Source organism: Schistocerca serialis, chromosome 1, assembly GCF_023864345.2.
Source record: "Schistocerca serialis cubense isolate TAMUIC-IGC-003099 chromosome 1, iqSchSeri2.2, whole genome shotgun sequence".
NCBI classification, from domain to species: Eukaryota; Metazoa; Arthropoda; class Insecta; order Orthoptera; family Acrididae; genus Schistocerca; species Schistocerca serialis.
In genome coordinates, this window is record NC_064638.1 from 1,072,563,729 (window position 1) to 1,072,586,922 (window position 23,194).

The window sequence follows — 23,194 nt, forward strand, 5'->3', positions numbered from 1 at the left end:
AAAGCTTGTAAGTAATGAGTTCGTTTTTTACCTTTTATAATTTCTTAACTTTTTTGTGCACTGTATTTATCTGTGTTTCAACCTTTGGATGACTGTCTAAGACCGAAACCGGTTGATGCTTAAGGTTTTCAATAAAACAGCTCATGGTCAAATATGTATTTCATCAATTACTTGACGGTTCTTAACCATCACCTAACAAAAATTTTTAAAATTTAATTATGTTTTAGGTTTTGATGAGCGAGTTTGCGAGTATCGAAGTATGTAACTAAACGGCCGTATCTTTCGACTAAATTGGCACAGAAGCTTAAATGTTTTACACCGCCAAGGGGCCGTACACCTTAGTATTTGACATAAATTTCAACTTGATATCTCTACTCGTTCCTGAGAAAAGGAGTCTCACCAGACAGAAGGACGGACGGACGGACAGGCAGACAACAAAGTCATCCTCTAAAGGTCTCGTTTTTAAAAAAAAGTGAGGCACGGAACCGCAAAAATTAATATTTGTTTGTCTGTTCGTATTTGATGTAATCAGAAATGTTAATCATCTCAAGATGGCCATGGTTCCCCCGAACAGGTTATGGCATTGAAATAATGTATTTTAAAATTAACTGTGCCCATTCATAAAATATGTTTATGAAGTGTTGCCCCGTAGCTCGTATAAGTTTGAAAAATTCCATTTACCACCTTCAGTTACTGATAAAATTCTCTATTTACATAACTGGTTTCCGTCGACTGACCATCATCAGGTTCATAAAAATATTCACAGAAGTATGTTAGGCAAAGCATAAAATCATTAATATCAGATGATAAAGCCATGAATTAGATAGCGTTATCGCCGTTTGAAGTTATAATATGAATGAGCGCACTACCTAGCACAGTTTTTATAGATTCACGATGTAATTTATGTCAGATGTGATAACGGTGTTTAATTAGTTGTTTTATCATGTGACTTTAATGATTGTATATTTCACCTAACATGATGCTGTGAATACTTCCATAAACATGATGATGGTCAATCAACAAAAACTAGTTGTGTAAATAAAGAATTTTATCAGGAGCTCAAGGTGGTAACACGACATTTTTCAGACGGGTAAAATAAGTGCCTTAATTTCCGCGTGAATTATTCACTTCGGACCACATCCAAATTTCAGGTTGTTAATCATTACAAAATTACTTAATACCTCATTATCAGATCTGTAGACCAAACATATAGGATTTTTCACCGTAAACTAGGATTTTCAAACAGTAATGTCTTTATTCCGTCCACGACGTCCCAGGGCTTTATTACAGACTGTTACTGATTGCTTTGAGCCAGCTGAAACTTTGAGATATCTCTCTTACTGGTGTACATTAGTGTACCACATTACCAGTTTCCCCCCACGGGTCTTGGGGTTATAATAGGCTCGAGGTATTCTTGCCTGGCGCAAGAGGCGACTAAAAAGAGTCTCACACGTTTCGGCGTTGATGTGGTGGTACCCTGTCGAGTTTGACCTCCATTTCTCCAAATTTTCCCGAAGAGTGAGCCAACTGGGGAAGAGTGCCTTACATGGTGCATCGCGTCCATCATGCGCTGAGACATTTAGCATCCTTCGTCGACATGGATCTGCACTTCCACTCATTCTCCTGCTGTTGGGCGAGGTCACCCTCCTGGGTGCGTTTTCCTTCATCCACTGTGCAGTATCCTTTTCTGTGCTGACAATGATTATGGACCTGTTTGCTTGGTTGTACCTGATATTCAGCACGGTACCCAGTCCGTTGTGGTGGATCCGCCATGTAACCTGTTGGTTGTAGCCCCCTGATCACATAGGGATCGCTCTGCTGATGCCTGCGCCGTTGACTCTCCACGTATGCCAAGGAGTAGATGCCCTTCACCCTGGGGCATCGAGACTCCCGGCAATGGCCATCCTGCCATTTTACCCGTCTGGTAATCTCACACCAGCAGTCCTTAAGTGTTCCAAGTCTCAGTACAACGTTAGGAAGTACGACCCTAAACCATTCCCCTCCCTGGCCACACCATGGGAGGAACTCCAGGCTAAGTATGGCAGTGAACCTTATTCGCCTTGGTACCTTGTATGTAGAAGAGCTGATGGGGACTGCTTTGTTTCGATGAAGCCTCAGTTTTTTGTTGAGCATTTAGAGGACAAGTTTGGGGAGATGGATGGCTTGTCCAAAATGCGATCAGGGTCAGTCTTGATAAAAACGGCATCCTCTGCCCAGTCTTCAGCATTATTTGCTTGTGACACGCTCGAGGATGTTAACGTTACCATCACACTGCATAAGAACTTAAGTATGGTCCAGGGTATTATATTCCACAGGGACTTTCTTTTGCAGTCTGACGACGAGTGCCGAGGTGTTCATTTCGTCCGGCGCGTCCATAGGGGTCCGAGGGATAATCAGGTTGCCACCGGTGTGCAGTGAGAGTGACACATTGCCTGAGGACGTCAAGGTGATGGTCTACTGCTGTGATGCCAACCATATATCCCTTCCCCGAGGCGATGCTTTAAGTGCTGGAAGTTTGGCATGTGTCGTCCTGCTGTACTTCCAGTGTCACATTTCGAGATTGTGGATGTCCTTCGCATCCCAATACTCCATCTGACCCAGCTCCCATGTGTGTCAACTGCAGAGAGCATCATTCCCCTTGCTCGCCAGACTGCAGGATTTTACAGCAAGAAAGGAAAATCATGGAATATAAGACCCTGGACCGACTGATCTACACTGAGGCTGAAAGACAATTTGAGCGCCTTCTTGCTGTGGCTATGACCTCCTCTTATGGTGCCACTAAGAGAAAAGTTGTAGCCCAATCAGTTCCACGAATTCCAGTCGGCTAGCCGGCCGGAGTGGCCGTGCGGTTCTAGGCGCTACAGTCAGGAACCGAGCGACCGCTATGGTCACAGGTTCGAATCCTGCCTCGGGCATGGACGTGTGTGATGTCCTTAGGTTAGTTAGGTTTAATTAGTTCTAAGTTCTCGGCGACTGATGGCCTCAGAAGTTAAATCGCATAGTGCTCAGAGTCATTTGAACCATTTTCCAGTCAGCTCTCAGAGCCAGAAGACTGCACCTGCCACCTTGGTGGTGGGGTACACTTCCCTCTCTGTTGCTCCCACACCACCTACCTTGGGAACACTGCCCTCCATCCCAACCATTGGCGACACCAGTCTCCACTTCTAAGCCAGAGAAGTGTAAGTCTTCTTCAGCTCCTTTCGCTAGGAAAGGATCCGTTGGGTCACTGCCTTCCCTGGTTTCTGCTAGTGAAAAAAATGACACCCACCAGTGACTGAAGTGCCAAAAAGTAGCTGGTCATAGGGCTTCACGATTATCCTCAGTCCCTGAGACTGAATCAGTGAAGCCCTCCCAGCCAGAGAAACCCAAGGAGCAGCGAGAGAAACCCATAAAGAAGACCCCCAAGACCAATGGAATAGCCGTGGCACCCACACCACCGCTACCTACAAGCTCTGCGTCTGAGGATGGGGTGGAGATTCTGGCGTCCACTGAGGACCTAGATCAAGCTGGACCCTCAGACACAATGGATATAGACTGCTCAGGAAATAAGTCGGTGGCGGCAGGCGACCCTGAGGCGTAAACTGCCTTATTGAATGTTCCCTCCATTGAAGGTTAGGCGTGCACAACTGCTCGCCAGTTACGTTGCACACGTTCGTAGTTCTCTTGCGAATCCGAATTACCTCCTCCTTTTCCCACCCACAGTGGTTCATCTCCTGCATCGGCGGCCCTGGTCAGGGCTTACAACTGCAGTTCGCATCCGAGCCCTTCTATCCCAACTGGAGTCCTTGACTTTACCACCTATACTTGAGGTCCATTCACGTACACCTCCATGGCGTACACCCAGGCCGTGGCTCCGCCTGGACCTTTCACATGGCCCAAGGACTCAGTTAACCCCGCGGCTCCTCGCTGGCACTTCCTGTCGATTGTTGACACGTACTGTGGCTATGAAGTAATTTACACTGACAGCTCGATGGCTGATGGTCACGTCAGCTTTGCGTATGTCCATGGAGGACATATTAAACTGCATTCCTTGCCCGATGGCTTCAGTGTTTTCACTGCAGAGCTGGTGGCTACATCTCGTGCTCTTGAGCGCATCTGTTCATGCCCTGGGGAGTCGTTTCTTCTGTGTCCGGCCCCCTTGAGTAGCCTAGAAGCTATCAACCAGTGCTACCCTCGTCATTCTTTGGTAGTGACCATCCAGGAGCTTATTTATGCCCTGGAACGGTCCAGTGGTGTGTGTGTGGACCACAGGTCACGTCGGAATCCCAGGAACGAACTTGCCGACAGGCTGGCTAAACAGACTCTGCGGAAACCTCTATGGAGATCAGCTTCTCTGAACCTGACCTGCGTTCTGTCTTACGCCGCAGGGTTTTTCAGCTTTGGGAGACAGAATGACATAACGGTATGCACAATAATCTGTGTGTCATTAAGGAGACTACGAATGTGTGGAAGTCTTCCATGCGGGCCTCTCACAGGGAATCAGTTATCCTCTGCCGGCTCCGCATTGGCCATAGGAGGCTAACGCATGGTTACCTCCTTCGTCGCGACGACCCACCTCGGTGTCGTTATGGCTCACAAATGAGAGTCGTCCATCTGTTGCTGGACTGCCCACTTTTAGCCACTCTGCTGTTAACACCACAACACAAACTGTTGTGTTTGGAGTGGTACCGTGAGCAGGAAGCTTGGAAATTTGGTGAATTGGATCGCAATGCGTTCAGGAATGGAAGTGCTTCTGTACCGTCAGCGAGTATGTCATGAACCTCGGAAGAGGTCCCACTCTTCCAATGTTTTGGAGGGGCACAGCAGTGTTACCCCTGGCGTCTAATGTCTGGAGCCATCGCATATGACCTCAGGTCACAGCTGGAAGTGACTGACGGGACAACGGTGTATCCACTTAAATCTTATGAAAAAGTATTCTTGCATTATTTTCCAAGAGGACAATGCTCGCCCATCCATACATTTCACGTTTCTCTATGAACTGTCTGCGTGCTGTTGAGATCCTGCTGTGGCCAGCAATGTCCTCTGATCTATCACTGATAAATCTGTGTGGAGTAAGCCCGGACGTCATCTCTGTCCCAGTGCTAGAAGCTGGGATATCAAAGACCGGTTGCAACAGTTGTGGGGGACCTTGGCTCAGGAAAAGATACAATAGCTTTATGACACCATCGCCAACTGAATCAGTGCAAGTTTCAAGGCCAGAGGGGTGCAACGTCATACTCATACGTGCGTCCATACTGCCAAGTTATTTTTAAATTTGATTTGATTTTGTAATCACTGAAGTAACATAACACACCCTCTCAACCCGTGAAGATTCATTTTGTTTTGTTCTTCCCTTCTAGGGATTTCACTTTTTTTTTCAGACATCGTAGTTAGATTAGAAAATTACACTACTGGCCATTAAAATTGCTACACCAAGAAGAAATGCTGATAATAAACAGGTATTCATTGGACAAATATATTTTACTAGAACTGACATGTGATTACATTTTCACGCAATTTGGGTGCATAGATCCTGAGAAATCAGTACCCAGAACAACCACCTCTGGCCGTAATAACGGCCTTGATACGCCTGGGCATTGAGTCAAACTGAGCTTGGATGGCATGTACAGGTATAGCTGCCCATGCAGCTTCAACACGATACCACAGTTCATCAAGAGTAGTGACTGGCGTATTGTGGCGAGCCAGTTGCTCGGCCACCATTGACCAGACGTTTTCAATTGGTGATACGCCAGTATGGCGATGACGAATACACGCTTCCACTGTGCGTTCACCGCGATGTCGCCAAACACGGATGCGACCATCGTGATGCTGTAAACAGAACCTGGATTCATCCGAAAAAATAACGTTTTGCCATTCGTGCACCCAGGTTCGTCGTTGAGTACACCATCGCAGGCGCTCCTGTCTGTGCTGCAGCGTCAAGGGTAACCGCAACCATGGTCTCCGAGCTGATAGTCCATGCTGCTGCAAACGTCGTCGAACTGTTCGTGCAGATGGTTGTTGTCCTGCAAACGTCCCCATCTGTTGACTCAGGGATCGAGACGAGGCTGCACGGTCCGTTACAGCCATGAGGATAAGATGCCTGTCATCTCGACTGCTAGTGATACGAAGCCGTTGGGAGCCAGCACGGCGTTCCGTATTACCCTCCTGAACCCACCGAATCCATATTCTGCTAACAGTCACTGGATCTCGACCAACACGAGCAGCAGAGTCGCGGTACGATAAACCGCAATCGAGATAGGCTACAATCTGACCTTTATCAAAGTCGTAAACGTGATGGTATGCATTTCTCCTCCTTACACGAGGCATCACAACAACGTTTCACCTGGCGACGCCGGTCAACTGTTGTTTGTGTATGAGAAATCGGTTGGAAACTTTCTGCATGTCAGCACGTTGTAGGTGTCGCCACCGGCGCCAACCTTGTGTGAATGCTCTGAAAAGCTAATCATTTTCATATCACAGCATCTTCTTCCTGTCGGTTAAATTTCGCGTCTGTAGCACGTCATCTTCGTGGTGTAGCAATTTTAATGGCCAGTAGTGTATGTTTCCTTGAATCAAGTTGGAAGGACGTGAGTCATTTGAGACGGTACTCACCGCTGGTGATGTCGAAGTGCAGGGGGTAGTCGCAGCGCGTGTCGGAGTCAGTGGCGAGCACGCGGTACACGACGGAGCCGACGGCCGCGTCGCTGGGCACCAGCAGGGCGCGCATCTGCGTCGAGAGGTCGATCAGCGGCAGGTTGCTCTGGGAGGGCGTGGCCAGCAGCAGCGCCACCAGCAGACCCACAAGCAGCCGCGGCGCCCGTCTACATTCCCAAAGAGACAGCTCTGAACATGTTGTTGCAAATTAAAATGGTGATCCGCTCGAAGCGTGCAGTTGTTGGTTACCTGTCGGTTCGATTAAATCCTCTGGGACCTGCTTAGCTTGGAGGGCAAACAGTGTACGCACATGAACTAGAAATCCTCCTCGTGTGTTCAAGCTCACACTTCTAGCTGCTAGTCCATACACGCTGTCATATAGCAATGACCAGTGGTAGAAAGTACACCGTTGTTGCTGCGTAAACGAACTAGGAAGGAGACAACAAGCAGTTTCCTTTGAACGAGTTCAGGAGTACAGAGGTCAGCTTGAATCAATGATATCGCTTACAGCAAAAAGGTGGCGTATCATTCAGTTTCAACTTGTGTTTCCTACCAGATGAAGATCTGGGACTTATTAATTGTGTTACTGTCGCTCCTTGTCATATTGAAACTGAAATACTTGTATGCTTTTTGTACGTTGTTTAGTTGGTTGGGTGTTAAGGGACGAAATACCAAGGTCATCAGTCCCTCAATCCAGGTTTAGTTTATCCTGAATTAGTGGCATCGGTCAAGGACACGTTTTGATGCTGAAAGTATGTACGACTGGTGAGATTTTGGCATTGAACGCAGTACTGACCCCACAGCTGAGAAAGAATTTACGGAGAAGTCTATGGATTGGGATGAGACTTAGGTCAGAGCAGACGAGGGGTCTCCCAGAGTCCATCCAATGGCGGGGGAGGCTCCACCCCACATCCAATCACTGCTAGCCTGATGAAAGGCGACGACAGTGACAGAGCAAAGAATGCCCTCAGGTCAGCAGGTTCAGAACAGTAAAACTGAGAAGGCTAAAAATAATGGTCAGTAATAAAAAAAGAGGAGAGAAATAGGTAAAACAGCAGGTGGGCGTCATCTGGGCTCTGCATGTCATGGGAGTTGACCCACCCAAAGCTGTCCCACCCCTGCACCAGTCGAGTCCAGGCGTAAAGAGTACCCATTATTAAGAGAGTGCTTTGTATACAATAGAAAACATCGTGCAGCAGAAAAGGAGGCAAACTGCACGTAAAACAATTAACACAGAGTAAGAGAGCTATGAAAGAGTAAGCCGGTCAAGGACTGGGTCTCTAGACTCAGCATGCAGCAGGAGGTGCTCCAATATGAGCTATCCCGCCCCTGCATCAAAAGTAGCTTCAAACCTTATATCTCAAATTAAAAACAACTTTCACAGAGAGAAAGGAGAACCAGTTCAACTGTTCGTGCACTGTCCGTCAGTATCTGTGGCAAAGAATTCAGAGCGCCATGCTTACCATGGAGAGCCAGAAGAATGGAGCATACCACCAGGATATGAGCTACAGTCTGTAAGGCTTCATAACTACAATGTGGGGGTCATATAAAATAAAGCTGTGGGTTAGTCTGGTATGATCAATACAGAAGCGACGTAGGACGGTGGATTCCTTCTGGGGGGAATGGAAGGAAGAGCGCCATGCATCTGTAGTCTCGTTGATGGTGCAGAGTTTATTAGAGGGGACAATAGCCTACCAGATATAACTCCATCTCTGAGTGATCGACATCTTATTTGCACCTGCAAATTCGAACCTGGGACCAACAAAACTAATGGGGTGCAAGTAGTGGTTTCTCTAGCCAAATGGTCAGCCAGTTTATTCCCTGGGATACCCACATGACTTGGGACTCAGAGAAAGACAACTGAGCAGTCAGTATGACTACGTACAGTGAGAAAGCAGTGAATAGTACAGACCACAGGGTGATAATAGGAACATGGGTCAATGGCCTGAAGATTGGAAACCATGGGAAAGGATCCACACAGTAGGCCACCAGATGGCGCCTTGGGGTTGGCTTTCAATGAAGGCTACTAAGTGGGAGCTGTACCAAATGCAAAAGTCATAGACCTACAGTACAGTCCATTGAGGCTGAATAGGAAGAGTGTGACACTCAGGACAGAGGCCTGTGGGGCACCATTCTCTTGGACTCATGGAGAGCTGAATGAAGTACCAATTCGAACCCAGAATAATCAGTGGGATAAAAACCGACTAATAAAAATCTGTAAGGAGCTTCGAAAACCCCTGTCATGGAGGGTAAGTAAAATGTGATTGCACCAAGTGTTGTGTATACCTTATGTAGGTCAAAAAAGACTGCAGTGCGGTTTAGGCGTTTAGAAAAAGCCTGTCAGTCTGATGTTTTCAAAGGAACCAGACGGTTGGTTGTGAATAATACCTCCCAGAAACCACATTGATTAGTGGACAAAAGGCTTGGAGACTCGAGAACCCAGCATAAACTGTGGGGAACCATCTTTTCACGTAAATTGCAGAGTACACTGGTGAGGCTATTCGTTCGAGAGATGTTGGGTTTTTACCTAAGTTAAGGATTGGGACAACGATACTGCCTCTTATTGTGAAGGGAAGACACCTTTAAGCCAAATATAGATGAAGACCCTGAGTAGATGTAGCCTTTGTGTAATATTCAGGAGTTGAATCACTTGATTAGGAATTGAATCGTGGACTGGGGTCGTATTATGAGAGATGGCAAGAGCCTGAAACAGTTCCCAGTCAGTGAAAGGTTCATTATATGATTCGGCTTGGCAGGGGTGAAACATAGAGGGACATGTTCAACTTGTTTACATGGTAGAACGATAGCTACATAAGAAGAGGACATCGATGGTGTCGCACAGTGGATCACACGGTGTTCTGCAAGAACTGACGCATTGGTTCAAAGTCTACCTTGAAGGACAAAACCGGAAACAGTTGCTGAGTGTTGGCAGTCCAGAAGACTGTGGAGCTTGGCCCACACCTGGGATGAGGAGGCATACACTCCCAGGAAGGAGATGTAATGCTTCCAGTTATCGTTCTTACTTGTATAATTAGATAGCGATACTTAGCACGAAGTCTCTTAAAAGTGATAAGATTTGTCTGTGAGTGATGTCGTTTAAAATGTCCAGGGCAGTTCCGGCATCACAGCAGATATGTCTTGCACAACCTCGTCGATGCAGTTTGACAGAGAGGAGTCGAAGGTAACAAATAGGCATACAACTTCCAGAAAGCTCTTCAAAACACCCAAACTGGCAGTCAGTCCACTGCAAGGGAGGACTGCCTTACTGTGCACCAAGCACATCTTAGCCCCTTTAGATCTGTGGCTGCCATCCGAGAACAAGCAATGGACATCCTGAAACATTCTGTGTCATCTCGCACCATTGGCCAGACACCGGGAACAGTCGGACTAGGGAATTACCATACCCTGCACAGGCTGCCATTAACAGCGCAACACATGTTGCTGCATTTGGAATGGTGAACGGTGCCGTACCAGGAAAACTCGAAATGGTGATTAAGGCAGCACATTGTGTTCAGTGATGAATCACAGCTCTGCCGTACCCCAGATGACCATCGTTGATGTGCATAGCGGTGGCTGAGGGAGAGGGTCCATTCTTCAGATGTTTTGGAGAGGCATTGGCGTCATTGTGTGGGGGGACATTTTGGGTATGGCTTCAAATCACGATGCTATGATTGAGGGGAATCTGATAGCACAACGGTAAGCTACAGTCATCCTGCGTCTCATGTGGCAATATCGTGGTATCATTTTTCAACAGCACAATCCTCATCCACGTATGGCACGTATCTCTTCGACCTATCTGCATGACATTCAGGTGCTCCCACGACCAGCAAGATCCACAGATCTGTACTCGACAAAATGAATGGGGCCAGCTCAGACGTCAACTCCATCCCAGTGTTAGTATCCAAGACATCAAGGACCGATTACAACAGTTGTGGGCCATATTGCCTCAGAAGAGAGTAGAACGCTTTATTACGGCCTTCTTAACCGGATTAGCGCATGCATACAGGCAAAAAAAAAAAAATGGTTCAAATGGCTCTGAGCACTACGGGACTTAACATCTATGGTCATCAGTCCCCTAGAACTTAGAACTACTTAAACCTAACTAACCTAAGGAGAGCACACAACACCCAGCCATCACGAGGCAGAGAAAATCCCTGACCCCGCCGGGAATCGAACCCGGGAACCCGGGCGTGGGAAGCGAGAACGCTACCGCACGATCACGAGATGCGGGCATACAGGCCAGAAGGGATAGAACGTCATACTGATAAGTAGTCTTTTACTGCCAAGTTATCTGCAAGTTTGACTCGGTTTTGTAATCACTGAGGCACATTACATACCCTCTCAACCTGTGAAGTTTCATTTCGTTTCGTCCTTCCATTCTGGGTGCTTCCTTTTTTCGTTAGGCAGTGAATAAATTTTATTGGTATGAAATAACAATTAATTCTTGACGACATTGATTGGAGTCGTTTCTTTTATATGAACGTGATTTTTTTGATGTGAGTGGGGGCTCTGGTAATATTAAGTAGGGGTAGGAAGGTGGGGTAAGGCTGTGGGATTGGACAGGACATTACAGGGAAGGTATTGTTGGTAATGGCAAAGATCTGATGTATGAGTGCTAGGAGGCTGGAGAAAAAATGGGTTGGAGCCTTCATTTCGAATGAAAAATGTGGCATATGCTGTGGTCGATTGGAGGGGTTAATCTCGGGGATATATTCAAGGTTTAAGAGGGGGCGACGATTTAAGTTGTGCTGGGAACAGATATGATGTATCTGGGAGAAGGAAGAAGGGAACAGATATGATGTATCTGGGAGAAGGAAGAAGGTGGGATGAGTTGATAGAGCAGCAGCAGCAGACGACCTTGGTTATCGAAGACTGAAATCTACGGGAAATGTAGGACAGTTGCAATTGTTACACGCCTGCAATGAGGCATAAGAAATTTACGAGGTGGTGCAGGATAAGGGTGTGGAAGCTAGTCATATATGGAAAGTGGAGCAGAGTATATGTAGTTCTAGGATTTTCTCCGATTCAGTAAATTTACTTGAAAAGGAAAGCCATAATTTATGTCTAATTTGTGCAGCATGTATCTATTTCTACTTAATAACCAACAAACTCGATCATCGCGCATGATTTTTATATGTTCTGCTAATATTCTACTCAAAATATACGAGGTCTTGCTGAAAAGCAATGCCTCCGAATTTTTTATGTGGAAACTCTGAATGATTTTTGAATAACGCAAACGTTAACATTCTACGTGTTTATTCTTCATTTTTAGAAATGTATTTCTCGTCATAGTCCCTGCGAGGGACCAGTTTGTGGATACTGTCACTGTAGAATATTTGACGGAGCCACAACCTCACCTCTGCTTGCGCTGCTTCATCGCGGTCAGAGTGAAGTCGTCGAGGGCGTTCTTTAAAATCTGGATGAGAATTGGATGGGCCGAAGACGGGACTGTATAGAGGATGATCGATGATAGTATACCCAAGGCGTCGGCTTCTTGCAGATGTCGTAGCGCTCGTGTGTGGTCTGGCGGAATCATGCTGAAGCGAGGGTGCTTCATGTGTGGACGAAATCCTCGACAGTCGAAGGTCGATTACAGCACGCTGTTACTCACGCCCCCACATTGTTACGTTACACACCGCCATGTTACACGCTACAATTCGGAACCCTCTAGCGGCAAACGCTGCAAATATATAAACATGAAGAATAAAGATTTAGAATGTTAGTAATATTTGTTTTATTTAAAGAGCTTTAAGAATATTCACATAAAAAATTCGGAGGTATTACTTTTCAGCCCGCCCTCGTAAAATGATGCAACTTTCTAGCTCACAGAGATTACACATTTCACAGGGATGGTGCTATATATATCCTTGCAATTTTGATATTATAATAATAATGGCATAGGTAATCAAGGCACTTCCGATCGGGAGGACTGCGTTTTGAGCCAAGTTCGTTCACTCCACTTCTCATCTTCCACTGTTTCCGTAAATTGTTTTAGACGTTATTAGACAGCGAGCTGTTGACTGTGATCATAGGTATACTTACATCTTGTTTATTAAGATGAAACTGCGGAAGATAGAATATATCTTGGCAGTGCATACGTTACCGGTTAGCATTTTATGTTGTCTGTACAAAATTAAGACGTAATTCCCACATTCACTTGGATTACAGTGTTAGATTAATTAAACCGCTATAGAACTTTCTCTACCGAGTGCAGCTTCGTCCTCTGCCTAAGGTTTGGTTGGACTGTTACCATGGAAGCGTATGGAGTCAGCACGTAATTCGCTGTCACCAATGTGGACTTTAGAAGCTAGAGCGTCTAACGTCCGAACACAAATGCATCATTGTAACTGATAAGATCTTCTCAGCTTTTTGGAAGCATATAGTTTAGTTACAGAGTAATTAGTTTGGTTTGGTACAACCAACGGTGGGAATCATTTTCCACCAAAAATACCACTAAATGGCGTACAGATTAAAAAAAGAAAAGGGAAAAGATAAAAGATAGCAGAAAACTAAGCTACAAGGCTGATTAAACATAGTATAATAAATAGTATTTGTATGAAATACGGCTGTAACAGGCCACTTTCAATGTATGGGACTACCACAGACGTCAACTCTGCCAGTAGCCGGGATATAAGGAAAGAAATTACAACAGTCTCTTATGTCAAGAGAGGGTACAACGGGTTTATGCGACCCTTCTCAACCGAATCACTACATGGATCCAGCCCGGACAGGGTGCATCGTCATAGTGATAAGTAGGCTGAGACTGCCAAGTTATTTGTAAATTTGACTCTATTTTGTAATCACTGCAATGACATCACACACTCTCTCAAACTATAAGTTTCATTTCGTTTCCTCCTACACTTCTCGACGCTCTACTCTTTTTGCCAGGTTGTGTACTGTAGTTAGCATGGTTCGCCACAGCTGCTAGACAGCTAGGAAAACATATTATGGCAAATAAGTAAATCATATACTAATTATTATTATTAAGAACTAAAGTAGGGCTAGGCTATGGTTGGAGAAGAAAGAGTAGATTAAGAGTATCTCGTTGTATCCCACTTTGCTACTGGATATCGCAAGTTAGAGAACTGTGTAACGCTAGCCTGATGTCGTTGTTACGTGAACAGCAGACTGAGTTATAACATGCATTAGTAACGTATGCACGGTAAGAGTTGAGCTCCTCAGCTGTCAGACGTGACGCTACACTTGCTTTACCGAAATATTATTGTTGCTCCTTTAAGGGATGGTATGGGATGAAGTATACATAGAAGGAGACGCTAATGTCAAATTCAATTCATTCCATGGTAAATTTGTCTCAATATTTCGAAGTTGCTTTCCTAAAAAATTATACAGAAGATCTGTTAAAAAACACGCAATCCATGCATAACTAAGGGAATTAAAATTTCATGTAAGAGGAAGACGGAAGTTTATATAAAGGCCAGAATAAGTTAAGATCCGACATTACTTGCATACTACAAAAATAATTCAATATTTTAAGGAAAATCATTAAAATGTCAAGAACTATGCACGTCCTAACAGAAATAAATAATGCAGGTAATAAGATTAAAACTATACGGGATATTGTCGAAAGCGAGACAAGACAGCCAGTCAGTGTACAAGACGCCATTACAGTTAAACAACATGAAAATATTGTGACTCATAACTCACAAGTTGCAACTACGTTTAATAATCACTTTCTAAATGCAGCAACAAAAATAGGTTTACATGGTTGAGTTGAAGAAGAAAAAGAATGTTTTAGAAATGCCATGGCACAATATTTTTAACTAGAAGTATCACCACTATCCATACATATTAAAAAAAGTGGATGGATGCGTGTGTGTGTGTGTGTGTGTGTGTGTGTGTGTGTGTGTGTGTGTGTGTGTGTGTGTATACGTATGTTCCACATCTCCTTCTAAACCACTGGACCCATTTCAACCAAACTTGGTACACATACACCTTACTGTTAGGCAACAATCTGTGTTGGGGTAAGAGCTGCCTACCTATCAAAGGAATGGGACGGGGATGAAAAAGAAGCCTAGTCCGTAAAGCGTCAGTTCCCAGACATTATTCATTCACTATTTCTGAATGGGTGAACTTATCGACTTGCAACAAACGATACAGATAATTTCAAAACTGTATGAAATATTTTTTCGCTGACAACCCCTACAAAATGATGAAAAGAAAAATGTTTATCGCTTACTACTTTTCCGCTGTTCACGCAGTAGAAATACCGCATGGGGCATGACGTAATAATTTATTTCTTCTTTACTACTGACTGTATTCGCAACACATGTTACAGACGGTATGCATATATACCACTGAATGTAAGTTCAAAATTATGTCAGTCTACGACCAATAGTTTCGGCCATATGATGCCATAAACGAGATGTGTGAAAAACTGTCGCATCATGCATGACGTTTAAATTTATTACTTCTTTGCTACTAACTCTATTAGCAATATATTTCGCAGGCTGTATCCACATATGCCGTCGAATGTACCTACAGTATTAAATGATTGTACATCATATAGTTAGGAAGATATGACGTCATAAACTTCAAGCACAAGGCCAGACGCTGCGTTGTGCTGGCGCGGACGCACAGCTATAAACAAATACCTGGGCAGCGCCGTGTTCCTTCGCTAGTAGAATTATAAAAGTACGTACAACCAAAAGCGCATGTTGCGTTGGCACAATTTCAAACAGAATTCTGAGAAGCAGTTGCAACTTTATCAGTAATGTCCTTAGGGGTATATGCTATGCATCAATGGCACAAGGAATTTTTCCAGACAGGTTAAAATATGCAGTTGTTAAATTTCTTCATAAGGAAGGTGACAAGGCAGGCTTAAACAATTATCGTCCAGTTTCCTTACTGACATTTTTCTCCAAAATATTCTAAAAAGTAATGTGCTCAAGAGTAGTCTCTTACTTAAGGGGAAACAATTTATATAGCATATCACAGTTTGGATTCCAGAAGGGTTGCTCGACTGGGAATGATATTTACACATTCAATCACAAAATAGTACAAGCCTTAAAGAATAAAATATCGTCAGTTGGTAGTTTCCGTGATCTTTCCAAGTTGTTTAATTGTGTAGACCATGTTGCTCTCTAAGAAAAACCCGTTTTATGGAACTGATGGCTTTACACATAGCTAGTTTGAATCATACTTAACAAACAGAATGCAAAAGGCTATGCTAAAGAATGCAGACAATGTCGGAGGGTTGAGGGTTTTAATGACTGGGAAGAAATCACAAAGGAAGTCCCACAGGGTTCAATGTTGGATCCGCTCCTATTCCTTATACATGTGAATGACCTCACCTAACATTCAACAAGCAGAGTTGCTACTTTTTGCAGTCGATACTAGTGTTATAATAAATTCCATCAGAGAGAAAGCAACGTAAGAGATAGTAAATGATATTTTCCAAAGAATCATTAAGCAGTCCTCTGAAAATGGACTCTCCCTAAATTTTGAAAAAAAGACCACACTATATTCAGTTCTGTACAACTAAGACAATCAGATGCAGCAGATGGGCAGGAGTAAATAAATAAGGTATAATGTTCTACATTGATGAAGACTACCAGTGGAAGAAGCATATTACTGAGGTTCTCAAACAATTAAGTTCAGCCATTTTTGCTCTTCGTATGATTACTAGTCTTGGAAACAAACGAATTAGCCTCCAGATATATTTTGCATATTCAGTAATGTCCAATGGAATAATTTTCTGGTTAACTCGTCACTGAGAAACAAAGTATTGATTATGGAAAAGCGAGCAATAAGAATAATATGTGGTTTTCGGCCGCGGACGTCAGGTAGGTATCTCTTCAAGGACCTAGGCATTTTCTATGGAGGTCATGTAGGTACCTCTTCAAAGAGCTAAGCATTTCAAATGCGACGTGTAATACATATATTCGCTAATGAAGTTCTTAATAAATAATCGATGGAATATGAGAACAGTGATATCCATATCTACAATAGTAGAGGAAAAAAATGACGTTTATTACCCATTAATGAAACTCTTAGTGGCTATCTTTCAAATTCTGAAGGTGGCAGGGGTAAAATACAGGGAGCGAAAGGCTATTTACAATTTCTACAGAAAGCATATGGCAGTTATAAGAGTCGAGGGACATGGAAGGGAAGAAGTGGTTGGGAAGGGAATGAGACAGGGCTGTAGCCTCTCCCCGATGCTATTCAATCTGTATATTGAGCAGGCAGTAAAGGAAACAAAAGAAAAGTTCGGAGTAGGAATTAAAATCCATGGAGAAGAAATAAAAACTTTGAGGGTCGCCGATGACATTATAATTCTGTCAGAGCCAGCAAAGGACTTGGAAGAGCAGCTGAACGGAATGGACAGTGTCTTGAAAGGAGGGTATAAGATGAACATCAACAAAAGCAAAACGAGGATAATGTAATGTAATCCAATTAAGTCGGGTGACGCTGTGGGTATTAGATTAGGAAATGAGACACTTAAAGCAGTAAAGGAGTTTTCCTTTTTTTGAAGCAAAATAACTGATGATGGTCGAAGTAGAGAGGATATAAAATGTAGACTGGCAATGGCATGAAAGCGTTTCTGAAGAAGAAAAAATTGTTAACATCGAGTATAGATTTAAGTGTCAGGAAGTCGTTTCTGAAAGTATTTGTATGGAGTGTAGCCATGTATGAAAGTGAAACATGGATGATAAATAGTTTAGACAAGAAAAGAATAGAAGCTCTCGAAATGTGGTGCTACAGAAGAATGCTGAAGATTAGATGGGTAGATCACATAACTAATGAGGAGGTATTGAATAGAATTGGGGAGAAAAGGAGTTTGTTGCACAACTTGACTAGAAGAAGAGATCACTTGGTAGGACATGTTCTGAGGGATAAAGGGATGACCAATTTAGTATTGGAGGGCAGCGTGGAGGGTAAAAATCGTAGAGGGAGACCTAGAGATGAATACACTAAGCAGATTCAGAAGGATGTAGACTGCAGTAGGTACTGGAAGATGAAGAAGCTTGCACAGGATAGAGTAGCATGGAGAGCTGCATCGAACCAGTCTGAGGACTGAAGACCTCAACAACAACAACAGTGGCTCACAAAGGATTTCAAAATGCAGCAAAAATTTTTTTGATCATTTTTCCAATAACATAAAATGTATGACAGATAACAAAGCAAGTCTTAAATCTAACATAAAATCATTTCTCCTGGACAACTACTTCTGTTCCAGTGACGAATTTCTATTTAAAAACTTTTAGCTTGGGAAAGCAAGGAAGAGAAAAACGAAAAAAGAAAAACGAAAAAAAACTGTTATTAAGTATATTTGCATGAGTAGGCGTAAAATAATAACGTATTCATTAATGTTAAAACCAATCATGTATACATATCCTGTAAACGGATTCGTCCACATCATTTCTACAAAAGAACTGTTCAACCGATCTATGTAACATGTAACTAATAAACTAAGTGACTATCATGTTCTCGTGCATCACCTGACCCTATCATACTTACCAAACGACATTTTAGTGGTTATCAGAGAGGACCCCCTTGTGTCAGAATGTCGCATGTATTAGGGAGTATTCGGTAGACGATTGACGACTCCGGTAAAGTGTGTTTGTTGTTAAATTGGAAGACTACTGCCGCCGAAACACAAGTTTCTATATTTAAGTCTCAGACTTTCAAACGTATCACAAATGAACACAGACATTACGCTCATGGCCGCATGGAACTACCTCGTAAATCGCGTTTAAAATGTCTTTGCGATGTATCAACGTTAAGCACCGGTCAGTAAACCGTCGTCAGCCATCCGTGCCTTAGATCGCTGCTAAGCCCTTGTATAACAATGGAAGGCGCCGTGGAGAGGAAAAGATGTTAAGGGGCTCCGGAAAGGCTCAAAATCATGAAAAGTTCAATGTTTACTCTTTTGCGTTTTCTGAATCTGCAGACTATTACCTTTTAATAGATATATAATTTATTCAATTCCGAAGACTACAACTATTTTTAAATTTTTTTTGAAATGTGTTCTACATGGGCGTGACCCACTGTGGCGCTGTTAAACTGCTGTCAAATGGTGTTATTATTAACGTCCGTGTTCATCAGGTACATTTTAGTGATGTGAGATAAAGTATGTGTTGTGGCTAACCTATTTTCAGAGACTTAGCAGCACCTGAACGGTTGAAAAAGTGTGTTTACGGAAAAACTCAAAACCCCAATGAAAGTGTAAATAGTGTTATATGGTCGAAAATCCCCAAGACTGTATTTGTTGGAATAGAAACACTTCACTTTGGTGTGTATGATGCTGTTGCGACTTTCAATGATGGCAACATTGTAAGGTGCAAGGTATTTAGAAATATGGGAATGAAGATAGGTTCTAACATGGTACGAGCGATGCTTGCTTTAGACAAGGAACGCCTTCGGGCTGCAGACAGGGCTGTAAAGAGTCTAGAAATACAAGCAAGAGTAAACAGGAGGAGGAACAAGAGGAAGCTGGAGGAGGAGTTTGCAGAGGATGAAGATAATCCATCCTATGGACCTGGAATGCACTAAAAAGTTAATCCAATGTTTGTCGCTCGATTCCCAAAACTTTTATTTTCTCATAATAATTACATGTTTTCTAAGGATCTTCCAAACATATTTGTTTCAAACTTTCAGTAAATGTTACACAGTACCTTCTGCATAATTTAACACAGCCTTTTTCCAAAAAACTGTATATTTTTGAATATATAAATAAAAAATTGCAAAAAAATGTTGTGAATTTTCATTACAATTGAAAAAAATCATCTTTAATAACTGAACTAAAATTTTGTAAAATCCCTGTGTTAAGTTGTAGCCCATATTCCAATAAATAATCTGTAAAATGTTCAACTTCCTACCTCAAATACTTTGTGAGGAAAGATGTAATTTACAAGCGTTATTTTAACATTGCAAGTATAGGGCGTTCCGGAGCCCCTTAATAGAGATACGAATTTGCACACGGCCTCCCTTTAGAAATAAGTTTTCTAGGCAATTGAGGTGATTAACGTCATTGTCACATGCTCTCACTTTCGTTAAGAAACAAAAGAGTGTTTAAACCTTGCTGGTAGTCTCTTCGTTTATGTTTGGCTAAATGGTAAACAAAAGAGGAACACGGGATTTTTCGAAGCACGAGATGGATATTCTTCTCGAACTGGTCGATGCGGAAGCTTCCGTTCTGGAAAATAAAAGAAATGATGGCTGCCGTATAAAAGGAGAAATGTACAGTGTCACGTTTCGGTTATTATTATTTTTGTTTTTTCCTTTCTTTCGAAGACCTACGTCATTTAAATATAAAACTCATTAAATATATGCTAATCAACATATTTAATTTCCATTTTTATGAAAAATTCACATGTTTCTATTTCTTACTACAATACATACTGCATAAAGGAAACGTTTTCATTATAAAAAGTCTTGAATTACCAGACTTTTATAAAAGACTGTTAATCATAACTTAATAATTAAAAAACTAAAAATTAAATTTTTTGTATCTTTTTGTATGTTACGCTGAAGGTAAATGCTCATGGAGCATGCAACTATGTTTAAAAAAAGTTGTATCCACCTGGAATCGAATCTAGGGCCCTCATGCAGCAGACAGTCACACTACAGCCGAGCCACACTGATTGTTGAATAACTTTAACTTTGTTTTAGCATATTAACCGTGGTCGTTAAACTTAGACAGAAGGAGGTTTCCTCGAGAATTTTTTGAGAACTGCAGCGAACTGCTTCGGAAGGCTCATATTTAAGATCTAAGCTTCACGTATCTTAAAAATAAAAAATGACCGATTGCCGTTTGATTCTCTTCCTAGAAAAAAAAAACAATGTGGTCTTACGTGGAGGAACAATTTAGTTATACTCTGATTTATAATTTAATAAACTTTCTGGGTTCATCTTACGTTTAGGATACGGTATACGATGCCTTGAGTCTTTCTCAGTACATCGAAACGCGCCGCCATCATACAACCGTATTCTCACAAAACGCTGGTCATCTAGAGAGAACCGTGCGTGAGCAACGGTAAAACTTAACCGCAGTCACGACCAGCGTTTAAGTTTGAACGAGGTCGGTGCACTACAATTTTGCGTTGAGCAGTGTTAAATGCTGACTTTACCACGGTTAACTTTTAATCGAGGTTGGTGCATTTGGCCGTCGTGTTGACCGTTGGAAGCACAACTTACTCTTCATTGCATAAAAGCGCATAGTTCAGATGAGCATGTAGTTTACTGAAATCCGTCTCCCTGTTCACACGAGTTTTGAGACACCTAGCTGTTAGTTACCGCTGCGAAACACTTTGCTGTAGGACACTGACATTTGCTACTGTCAACCGCTCCATTTCTGGCCGATGACCTCTCATCGATGAATGACGTCTGACTCTGTTATTCAAGCGGCCGAGCTCGCGTGCAGTTCTGTCAGAAGATTTACGCAAGATAATGTTCCTTGCGTAATGGAGTTTACTCGCTTCTATCGCGACGGGTGATCGTTTGATCTTCACTCAGATACGAAAAGTGAGTGTACAGTTGTATCATACAAGAAGCCTACACTTTTCATACTTGAAATATAAGTACTATTCAACAACAAAGTTAAATCAGAAGACCCCTGTACCTAGTGAATTTTAGAGTGACCTCACAGCACTGTAATCTGAATATTAGAGATGTCGATTTGTGCTCACCCCAACTCTGCGCCCCATACATCAAGGTATTCGGCACAACCAACAAACCCTTCTCTGTAGGCGACTCGATGGGAAGCGATGGATGGTTTGAGTAGCTGTGGTGTAAGAAATTATACATCGTGAATTGGGTAGAAAAATGGGAAGACAAATGACGACTCCCAGCTCTTGGTCATCACCCTATGCACCTGAATTTGTTCAGATACCCGACCCCTCCCAATCCCCCTCCCCCGCACCCCAAGCTCTTCCATTTTTTGGTGGCATGAGACTTGGCAGGACGCTGTCGATATTTGTTCTTTGACCAGACAGGGATGTCCAAATTTGCAGCTCGTTATTATTTACTAGAGATTGTGACCACTTCGTTTCGACTTCTACCTCGTCATGGACGACAGAAACACAACACTAAACGCTACACACACATTCGTCTATAACGGGTATCTCCAAGCAACACTAATCCCAGAATGTGAAAATGTCGTTACGCAAAGTTCAGGAAAGCTATTCCACTTGAGACATTTGAAGTACAGCGAGTGTAAAAAGTTTTCGGAAGCTTAAATATTTTGGGTAGAGCGCTGAAATTTCATTCAATACACACCTAAAGCGCATTTTTTAACTTGACGTGTTTTTTTTCAAACGTGTAGCATACATATGGGAGGAAAAAGTGTAGCGAATGTACGGTCAATATATTTAACACCATGATAAGACGCGGAATTGATTCAGTTATAGCCAGACACGTGCGGGCACACACTGAACTTAAGACTTGATCTCGTTAAAATAATGGTGAAGGTTAGCAAAATATGTGTGAAAGTGTACGTAGGTACAGGAATAACAGAGTTAGGAAATTATTTTGCTTTCAAACGTAATAATAATAAGAAAGGCACAGTCTTCGAAATTTACAGAGCGTGTTGGTGCAGCGGATAGGACACTGGACATGCATTCGGGAGAAAGACGGTTTAAATCCCCGCCCGGCCATCCAGATTTAGGTTTTCTGTGATTTTCCTAAGTCTTTTAAGACAAATGCCAGAATAATTCCCTTGAAAAGAGCAAGGCTGACTTTCTTCCACGTCCTTCCGTAATCCGAGCTCATGCTCCCTCTCTAATGACCTCATTGTCGCCGGAGGTTAAACTCTGATCTTCCTTTCATCTTCCACATTAAGATGAATGGTTCAAATGGCTCTGAGCACTATGGGGCTTAACTTCTGAGGTTATCAGCCCCCTAGAACTTACAACTACCCAAACCCAACTAACCTAAGGACATCACACACATCCATGCCCGAGGCGGGATTCGAACCTGCGACCGTAGCGGTCGCGCGGTTCCAGACTGAAGCGCCTAGAACCGCTCGGCCACAACGGCCGGCGTCGCGAATTAAGTTGCGCATCATGCAGCCTATTGCGCTCAGTTTGAGTCGTAACACGACGTCCTGTGGCTGCACGAAAAGCATTATTCGACTTGGTGGCGTTGCTGTCAGGGTTCTTCCTAGCCATAATCCATAGGTAGCGGTCATCCACTGCAGTAGTAGCTCTTGGCGGCCTGAGCGAGGCATATCATCGACAGTTCCTGTCTCTCTGTATCTCCACGTCCGAACAACATGGCTTTGATTCACCCCGTGATGCCTGGACACTTCCCTTGTTGAGAGCCCTTCCTGGCACAGAGTAACGATGTGGACGCGATCGAAGCGCGGTATTGACCGTCTAGGCATGGTGGAACTACACATCACACGAGCCGTGTTCCTTCCTGGTGGAATGACTGAAACTGATCGACTGTCGGACCCCCTCCGTCTAATAGGCGCTGCTCATGCACGTTTGTTTACATCTTTGGGCGGGTTTACTAACTTCTCTGAACAGTCAAAGGGACTGTGTCTGTGATACAATATCCATAGTCAACGTCTATCTTCAGGAGTTCTGGGAGCCGGGATGAT

The 23,194-nt window shown here is 43.2% G+C and overlaps 1 protein-coding gene across 1 annotated transcript in view; it reads right to left on the reverse strand.

Moving 5' to 3' along the window:
• LOC126455440 (cadherin-86C-like) overlaps positions 1–7,236 on the reverse strand; it is a 290,066-nt gene extending 282,830 nt beyond the window's left edge. The window contains exons 1-2 of the mRNA XM_050091193.1: positions 7,221–7,236; positions 6,592–6,822 (exon numbers count right to left, since the gene is read on the reverse strand). Coding sequence (XP_049947150.1) covers positions 6,592–6,822; positions 7,221–7,236 — 247 coding nt within the window. The remainder of the gene's footprint in view (positions 1–6,591; positions 6,823–7,220) is intronic.
• Positions 7,237–23,194: the final 15,958 nt, after the last annotated feature.